Below are 8,749 nucleotides of genomic sequence, written 5' to 3' on the forward strand. Positions count from 1 at the left end.
GGAAGAACTGTCTTCACTGTTAATTAAGCCCGAACGACAAGCTTCAGCGACGTTTGTACGCACTCCTGTGAAAACCGGGAGCTAGCAGCTAGGAGACGGGATCACAGCCGTCTGCGGTTGGATCTTGGGAGTTGCCTGAACTTAGGGCAGTGACCGCCGTGTGAATCCGTCTCCATCCATGTAGAAACAATGTGAAGTTTCCTTTGTTTTATTACAGGCGGGTTATGGTTTTTCTGGAAAAGAGATTTCTGCTGATTAGGGTTGGGGAGGCGGGGCATAGCGCTCGGTCCCGCCCACGTAACGGTGCCCCCGCGGCTTTGGGAACTCACGCACGCGCCGTGGCACCATGCGGCTCCGCCGCTTAGGGCGGGGCCTTGGGGCGTGCGCGTGGGTGTGACGTCACTGCGTGCGCCGCATCCTGTGGCTTGGCTGCGATGGCGGCAACTGCGGAGACTTCGGAGGAGGACCCACTACGGAGCTTTGTGCGAGTTTTGGAGAAGCGGGATGGCACGGTGCTACGCCTCCAGCAGTATAGCTCCGGTGGCGTGGGTTGCGTTGTCTGGGACGCAGCTATTGTCCTTTCTAAATACCTGGAAACGCCCGGGTTTTCTGGCGACGGGACGCACCTGCTGAGCCGGCGGTCGGTCCTGGAACTGGGCTCAGGCACTGGGGCCGTGGGGCTCATGGCCGCCACCCTAGGGTAAGCGCTGGCGGCGGGGTGCAGCCCGGTTTCCACTGCGCAGCCTGTGCCTAGTCCTCATCGACGTTATTTTGTAGGGCACATGTTGTAGTCACCGATCTTGAGGAACTGCAGGACCTGCTGAAGATGAATATTGACATGAACAAGCATCTTGTCACTGGTTCTGTTCAAGCCAAGGTACTGAAATGGTTTGTATGGCCTTTCAGCTTGTTTTAAGATAGCGATCTGTAGCCTGCCTTTAAATTGCTTTTCACCAAAAGGGTGGCTAATACGAAGGGGATTTTCCAGTTCTTTTATTATAAGACAAGAGTATATGGTACATGATTAAAGCAACAGTTAAAATATTTGTTTGACGTTTTTAAGGGGGGAAGAAATAGAAGACTTTCCTTCGCCACCAGACTACATACTGATGGCCGACTGCATATACTATGAAGAGGTAAGCATTCAGTGAGCGAAGTCTCCTCCTCGAGGAGATGAGCTGTATTTCGTGGATTCTGAAGCGCACGTTTCTTCCCCTTTTAGCGTCTCTGAGTTCAGACTGTGTCACAGTGGATGATGCAGTGAAGAGATGACAGAAGTCACCAGGGACGGATGATACACCCCCATGATTAAAATAAGGGCCCGTGAAGCATGTTGAGAAAGGTGTAAAATCGCTTTTGTAAACTTTTTGAAGAATTTTGCCATTTGTGAAATGAAAAGCTGAGGTCATCTTATTTTTTCCTTAGCTGAACATGTTAACCATGACATTGAGAATTAAGTTGCAGTCCAAAGGACTCCTTGTTCTGTGGCAAGATTTATTAGATGCATGGAAAGGTTTTTCTGTAAATGTCAGTCTGTACACTGTTGTGGGCATCACTCGTCAGAATAATGTCAGCGGGGTTAGACTTCTGAAAGGTTAATTGTCAGTTGTTAAATCCTAAATTAGATGAAGTAAAATGAAAATTTGAAAGATTGAAACCCATTTATTTTCTCATGGAATCTTTAAAATACAGTTATTAGAATGATTTTTCTGGAAACTAAATTCGATAAAATGGAGTTGATTAGTTAAGAATTGTTTTCCAATCATTTGTGGAGCTTGAATTACATCTGCTTTGTTGGATAGATTTAAAGATGAGTAATTGATTATAGTAATTATAATTATCCCTCCACTCCCCATGCTCCTTTTATAGTAGAAAATATTTGTCATAAAAGTATATATTCCTTTTTCAATAGTCTTTGGAGCCATTGCTGAAAACCCTAAAAGATCTCAGTGGATATGAGACTTGTATTATATGTTGTTATGAACAACGAACAATGGGGAAAAATCCAGAAATCGAGAAAAAATACTTTGAGGTAAGAAAATCTCTCTTTATAGTGATTATCTTCCAGAGAGGTTTTATATAATAGTGTTCAAGTATCTTATGGCAGTTTGGGGTGGTAAACATTGTACTGGTGTGACCCCAAGGAGAAATCTGCACAACCCATGATTCTTCGAAGCCCTCTCCCCCCTTTTTCATCTTGCATGACACTTTCTCTTTTTTTCTCATTAGTTGATACACTATCTAATAGAACAATATAAAATAATAATGGTGACCCTCTTGTGGGAAAGTTGTTAATTTTTATTTAACATGATGTTTGGTTTTGAGAAACATCAATGATGTGTATTTCACTTTTGGAGAATACCTGATGGAAATGTACAGGTGATAAATTTTTACTTCTGTTTTTCAGTCACTTTTTATGAAACTTTAACCTAGATACCTACCTATTTACAAATTTGTTTTTGAGATAGATAGACTCACAGGAGGTTGCACAAATAGTACATAGTCTTATATAAGTTCAATCCTTTTTCCCCTGGTGGTACCCATACCCACTTTATATGGGCAAAAATCCATTCCATTACAGGTGACTGATTTTGTAGGAGCAGCTAGGTGCAGTTTTGTCTACTGAAAGGACTACTGTTCTTTAATGAGAAAGCAAGTATATGACTGTGCTAAAATTTTTTGTTGTTTTATTTTGAGAGGCAGAGAGAAAGACTCCCATTGGCTGGCTTACTCCTCAAATCCCTCAGCTCAATCCGGTCTCTCATGTGGGTGGTAGGAACTCAATTCTTTGAGTCATTACCACTGCCTGCCACGGTCTGCATTACCAGGAAGCTGGAACTGGGAACTGGAGCTAAGAATCAAACCCAGGCACTCTGATGTAGGATGTAGATGTTTTAACCACCAGGCTAACTGCCTGCCCCACTAAAATGTTTTTTTTTTTTTTAATTTCTGTGTTTTTTTGAATATGCAAAATGATAGTGACCTTTTAAAACTAGAAATTTTTATATTAAGGTTTTGTTGAGGTAAAACATGTAAATGTACACAATCCAGTACTCAAGAATTTTTCATGTGTATAAACCTAGGTAACTGCTTTCCAACATGCAGATACAGACATTTTCTTTCTTCTTCCTTCTTTCTTTCTTTCTTTCTTTTTTTTTTTTTTTTTAAGATCTATTTATTTATTTGAAAGGCAGAGTTAGAGATCTTCCATCCGCTGGTTCCTTCCTCAGCTGGCCACAATGGCTGGAGCTGGGCCCATCTGAAGCCAGGAGCTTCTTCTGGGTCTCCCACATGGGTGCAGGGGCCCAAGTTCTTGGCCCATCTTCTGCTGCTTTCCTGGCAGCAGGGAGCTGGAGCGGAAGTGGAGCAGCCGGGGCTCAAATCAAACCATTGCCTGTCCAAGATGTCAGCTTCTCGGGCGGCAGCTTTACCGGCAATGCCACAACTCCTGCCCCGATGTGGGACATTTGCAGGACCTCTAGAGACTTCCACATTGCCTCTTTCCAGTTGATTTTTCCCCAGAGGTACCACTATTCTGATTTCTGTCGCCACAGGTCAGCTCATGTTACTAAATTGCAACATTTCTGTTTTAAATTTACAGCTCCTTCAATTAGACTTTGACTTTGAAAAAATTCCTTTGGAAAAACATGATGAAGAGTATCGAAGTGAAGATATTCATATTATATACATAAGAAAGAAAAAATCGGTAAATACATTCCCAGTTTTTCATCCTCTGGGGAGGAGGAGGTTTCGTCAGCTGGTTACTGTGTCTGGGCTTTTGTGCAGTATAGACCTTGATTTTGATGTGCTCAAAGAGCTCTGATGGTTCCTGGAGGCACTAACTCTCAGTGTTAGGATCACTTAAACTATCTTCCCTTGGTTTCTTGCTCTGAAATGAGGTGTGCTTCTTTTTTAAAGGTCCCTTCCACGGTAAGTTTAGCTCTGTAACTGGGCATTACCTCAGACAAACGACATAGCTAAAGTTTCTTTTATCTCTGTGAAGTTTTTTAAAGCCAGTTCTAACCATTTTGAATTTTGTTCAGCCATTAATTTTTTTTTAACAAAGTGAAATACAGCCAGGCAGTTCTGTCCATAAAAGAAAAATACAGTCAATTAAACAGAATTTCTCAATGTTCTCCTTGGTTGGTGCTTCCTTTCCTGGGTATAACCATCACATTTTTTTACTGGTTGCTTCTGTGACATCTAGAGTTTGAGCCTGTAGAAGGGAAGAACTGTATCTTACCCATGTTTGTATTACCAGCACCTTTTGTATATGTGACACAAGTCAGGGACATGATGAATTTTATGAATTAAAGATGTTGATTTTAATAACTCCTGCTTGTTTCTGTTCTCTTTGCTTTGAGTGAATTTGTCCTTAAGTTTTCTGACTGAATTTTAGCCAAAAGTAAATATAACCTATACTTTTAAGGAACAAGAGTAGGTGTTAAGTCTAAATCTAAGGGGGGGAGGGATGATAGGATTTGGATTAGTGATTCGGATCTGCATTCGCATGGCAGAGTTCACCTGTTAAAATTTTTTTTGTTTTGTTTATTTAAAAAGCACAGTGACTGAGAAATCTTCATCTGCTGGTTCACTTCCTAAATACTTACAGCAGCTGGGACGGAGCCAGGCTGAAGCAGGATCCTGGAACTCCACACAGGTCTTCCTGCAGGGCAGCAGGGACCCAAGTACCTGAGCCATCACCTGCTTCCCTGCAGGGTGCACATTGGCAGGAAACTAGAATCTGAAGCAGATCTGGGGCTCAAACCTAGGCACTGCGGTATGGGATGTTGGCATCCCAAGCAGCATTTAAAGCACTGTGGCAAACACCTGCCCCCAGAGTTCACCTTTTAAAGTATACAGTTCAGTGTTGTAGTATTTTCAAAGTTGAGGAAATCATCACTTTCTCATTTTTCACATTATTTTGCTCTTTTTATTAAAAAAAAAAAAAAAAGACTATTTGAAAGGCAGAGTGGCAGAGGGAGAGACAGGGAGAGAGAAACCCTTCACTGATTCATTTTCAAAATGCCAGTGCCCACAACACTGGAGATAGGCACGCCAAAGCTGGAAGCCAGGAACTCCTTCCAGGTCTCCCATGTGGGTGGCAAGAGCCCAGTACTAGGGTAGTCATCTGCTGCTTCCTAGGGACTTCAGTAGGAAGCTGGATCAGCAGCACAGAGTAGCCAGGACTCCAGGATGGTGTGTGGGAGCTAGTGCTAGTTTAACCTGCTGTGCCACAGCCTGCCCCACCATTTTCTAACTTTAAAGGTTTTTATCACCCCAGAAAGAAATTACATCCCTATCAGCTGTCACTTCCTGTCCCCACCCCCACCTGTCCCTGCCTGTAGTGACCACTAAGCTGTCTCTGGATTTGTTCTGTGCATGTCATATAAATGGAGTCATGTACTGTGTTGTCTGTGTCTGGGTGCTTTCACTTGGCACTGTTTTCAAGGTCTTGTTTTAGTGTAAGCCAGGATTTTACTTTTTGTTGAGTAACATTCCTTTGTGTAGATATACATGTCCTATCCGTCCATCAATTAATGGCCTTTTCATTTGTTCCTGTTTTTAATTGTAATGGTCTGCCATGAACATTCATGTGGAAATTTTTGTGTGAACATGTGTTTTCAAATCTCAAGTATATACTTAGAGTGGAATTGTTAGGTTATATGAGAGCTCTGTGTAGCTTTTGAGAAATTGACAAACTGTTCGAGGCTCCTGTACCATTTTACATTCCCACCATGAGAGGATGAGAGTTCCAGTTTCTCCGCATCCTTACCATCACTTGTTATTGTTTATCTTTGCTATTACAGCCAGCTTAGTTGGTGTGAAACAGTGTCTCATTACGGTTTTTATTTTTATTTCCCTGGCAGTGAGTGATGGTGAGTATCCTTTCGTGTCTCCAGAGAAATACTTTGCCTATTTTCAAACTGAGTTGTCTTTTCCTGATTTATTATAAGAGTACTTTATTTATTCTGGTTACCAGACACTTCTTGGATACATGGCTTGGAAATAATTTTTCCAGTCTGTGTCTTCTCATTTTTGTGGTAGTATATCCTTTAAACAAATTGTCTTTTTAAAAGTTTTTGAGAGGCAAGGAGACAGAGAGCTCCAGTCTACTCTTTCATTCTCCAAATGACTGTGATGGCCATGACTGGATTGGGTTGATCCTAGCAGCCAGCAACTCAGCCCACGCCTCCAACATGGGTGGCAGTGACCCACTTACCTGAGCCATCAGCACTGCCTCCAAAGTTCTGCATTAGTAGAAAGTTGGAATCAGGAGTAGGAGCCCAGAACTGAACACAGGTACTCTGATGTGGGGGCAGCTGTCTCAATCTGCATCTTTTTTTTTTTTTTCTTTAAGATTTATTTGAAAAGCAGAGTTAAAGAGAGAGAGATATTCTGCCTGCTGGTTCACTCCCCAAATGGCTGCAACAGCTGGGGCTATGCCAGGCTGGGGCAAGGAGCCATTAGCTAAGTCTTCTGCATCTCCCACATGAATGCACAAGGACTTGGGTCATCTTCCACTGCTTTCCCAGGCACAATAGCAGGGAGCTGGATGGGAAGTGGAGCAGCCAGACTTGAACCAGCCCATGTGGGATGCTGGCACTGCCAACAGCAGCTTAACCAACTGTACCACAGCTCTGGCCCTTCAACCTTCATCTTAGCTGCGAGGCTAAATGTCTCATACTAGTTTTTCTTTTGATAATGCTGAAGCATCTATTTTCTCTTGGGTTGCTTGTTTTTTAGCTGTCAACTAAGAACATTATATGATGCTGTGGTAGTTCACTTGAATTGACATTTAGCCACTCCTAGGAATCTTCTCTAATACTCATTTCCTAGTAAATACCTAATTGGTGGTGAGCAACAATTCTGTAAGTTTTCTTTTTCTTTCTTTTTTCCCTTGTAGAAATGTCCATCATGAAGCTTTTAGCTATCTTACCCAACCCTTTGACGACCTGGGTAAGCTAAAGATGTGAATGGAGCATGTGAATTCAGCATGGGAAGATTGTTTTCACAGATTTTTTTCCAGCATGTCTTTAGAGATCCAATATATAGAGGACAACTACTACAATCTGCGTAAAATACAAAAAATACCTGCCTGCCCACTGATGGGCCTGAAATCCAACTGAGGTTTTACTTAGCATCAGATTCTGCTTATAAGAAACACGGAATCAGTTACTCAAAAATTAGGATTGAGATTAGTCTAAAGTCTGCAAAAAATAATGAAGTAGTATGGTTGACTCAACTTAGTTTCAGAAAACTAAAGAGAACATTGATTCAGTTTCTAAGAGAGTTATCTATTAGAATATAATGTTTTAAAATTCAGGCTAGAAAATTAGTTTGTCTTCAAGACAGATAAATTTTCAAGTTGCTTCATTTCTTCTAAGTTATCTTTTGTACTCAAATGTTCTTTACTTTAAAAAAATGGGAATGTTGTCTTGTACACTTATATTGGCCAAATTTTTCTTATTTTCCTCTTCTGAGTATGTGTATGTGGTTTAAATAATAAGTTGGACTGTGCTGTGTTGCTGAGAAGACAGATCAGAAGATGGAGGGGCCAACAAAAGGATCTTTACAAAGTTTTCCATTTGTGAATGGAACGAGAATGTAAAGCCTGTTTTCAGGCTTGTGGACTTGAGTGTCTCGTGTACTTTTAGGTTTTTTGTCTTACAAGAAAATCTGGCAAAAAAAAAAAAAAACCAAAAAAACAACACTGGTATTAACTTGCTTACATGAAACAGATTTTTTAATAATTACAAATGTTCTGGATACACTTCCCAAATTATTTTTATTCTGTCCTTATCACTTTTGTGTTATGATAATCATCTGCTCACACAGGCTCATCTGTCAAGGACTTGAATCGCAAGTTCCAAAAAGTAGTAGCCAAACTGAATTCTGGTATATACAGGCATTGGTGCTAGATGGCACATTTTGTGTGTTAAAATAAACACTGTTTTTGAGACATTGTGACTTTGTGAATGTTTCAGAAATAACTTTTCAGAAAATGAATATCTAACACAGGTGACTGCTTTCCAGAATGAACAAAATCAGTGCAATTTAGAGAATTTACAGGTCAGTGTCGGCCAGCGCCATGGCTCACTAGGCTAATCCTGCACCTGCGGTGCTGGCACACCGGGTTCTAGTCCTGGTTGGGTCGCCGGATTCTGTCCCTGTTGCTCCTCTTCCAGGCCAGCTCTCTGCTGTGGCCCGGGAAGGCAGTGTAGGATGGCCCAGGTCTTTGGGCCCTGCACCCGCATGGGAGACCAGGAGGAGGCACCTGGCTCCTGGCTTTGGATCAGCACAGTGCGCCAGCCGCAACACTCCAGCTGTTGCGGCCACTTGGGGGGTGAACCAACGGAAAAAGGAAGACCTTTCTCTCTGTCTCTCTCTCTCTGTCTAACTCTGCCTGTCCAAAAAAAAAAAAAAAAAAGTCAACGTCAAAAATATAGTTCTTTCCCTTCAGTCTTACATCAGTCTGTAAAGTTTACTCTGTTTGAAAATACCTTGTTCATACTACCCTTATTAACTCATTAAGCAATTTATGCCAAAAAGTCAGTGTAACCCAAAGGCATGATGCTTTGCTAGAGGTAGCACTAGCCATTACCTAGCTTGTTCTGTAACATTGTAGAACTCATGAAAACAACTGTAGTAGTCCATCCAGATTCCTCATCCTTTTTTTCCCTGCAACTTTTCTGTCCTCTTCCACCTTTCACTTTGCTAATGTGCAGTACCTGTGAGTCTTCAACAT

At 41.8% G+C, this 8,749-nt stretch overlaps 1 protein-coding gene across 2 annotated transcripts; it reads left to right on the forward strand.

Moving 5' to 3' along the window:
* The first annotated feature begins 404 nt into the window (after positions 1-404).
* Positions 405-7,965, forward strand: VCPKMT (valosin containing protein lysine methyltransferase). 2 transcript variants are annotated; one of them, XM_062205168.1, is made up of 6 exons: positions 405-700; positions 778-888; positions 1,064-1,136; positions 1,913-2,032; positions 3,602-3,706; positions 6,908-7,965. In XM_062205168.1, exons 1-6 carry the CDS (start codon positions 435-437, stop codon positions 6,920-6,922), a joined length of 690 nt encoding a protein of 229 aa, XP_062061152.1. In that variant the 5' UTR covers positions 405-434; the 3' UTR covers positions 6,923-7,965. The 2 variants fall into 2 exon arrangements, with proteins under 2 accessions (XP_062061152.1, XP_062061151.1); XM_062205167.1 differs by lacking the exon at positions 6,908-7,965 and having other exon boundaries at positions 3,602-6,892.
* The last annotated feature ends 784 nt before the right edge of the window (positions 7,966-8,749 follow it).

This window comes from Lepus europaeus, chromosome 11, assembly GCF_033115175.1.
Source record: "Lepus europaeus isolate LE1 chromosome 11, mLepTim1.pri, whole genome shotgun sequence".
In the NCBI taxonomy this organism is placed as follows: domain Eukaryota; kingdom Metazoa; phylum Chordata; class Mammalia; order Lagomorpha; family Leporidae; genus Lepus; species Lepus europaeus.

What these genes read in the sequence shown, in the direction of transcription:
- VCPKMT (XM_062205167.1), top strand. Translation starts at nt 435, where the DNA reads ATGGCGGCAACTGCGGAGACTTCGGAGGAGGACCCACTACGGAGCTTT. An exon ending in CTCATGGCCGCCACCCTAGG is followed by an intron (nt 701 to 777) that starts GTAAGCGCTGGC and finishes GTTATTTTGTAG; the next exon opens with GGCACATGTTGTAGTCACCG. An exon ending in ACTGCATATACTATGAAGAG is followed by an intron (nt 1,137 to 1,912) that starts GTAAGCATTCAG and finishes CTTTTTCAATAG; the next exon opens with TCTTTGGAGCCATTGCTGAA.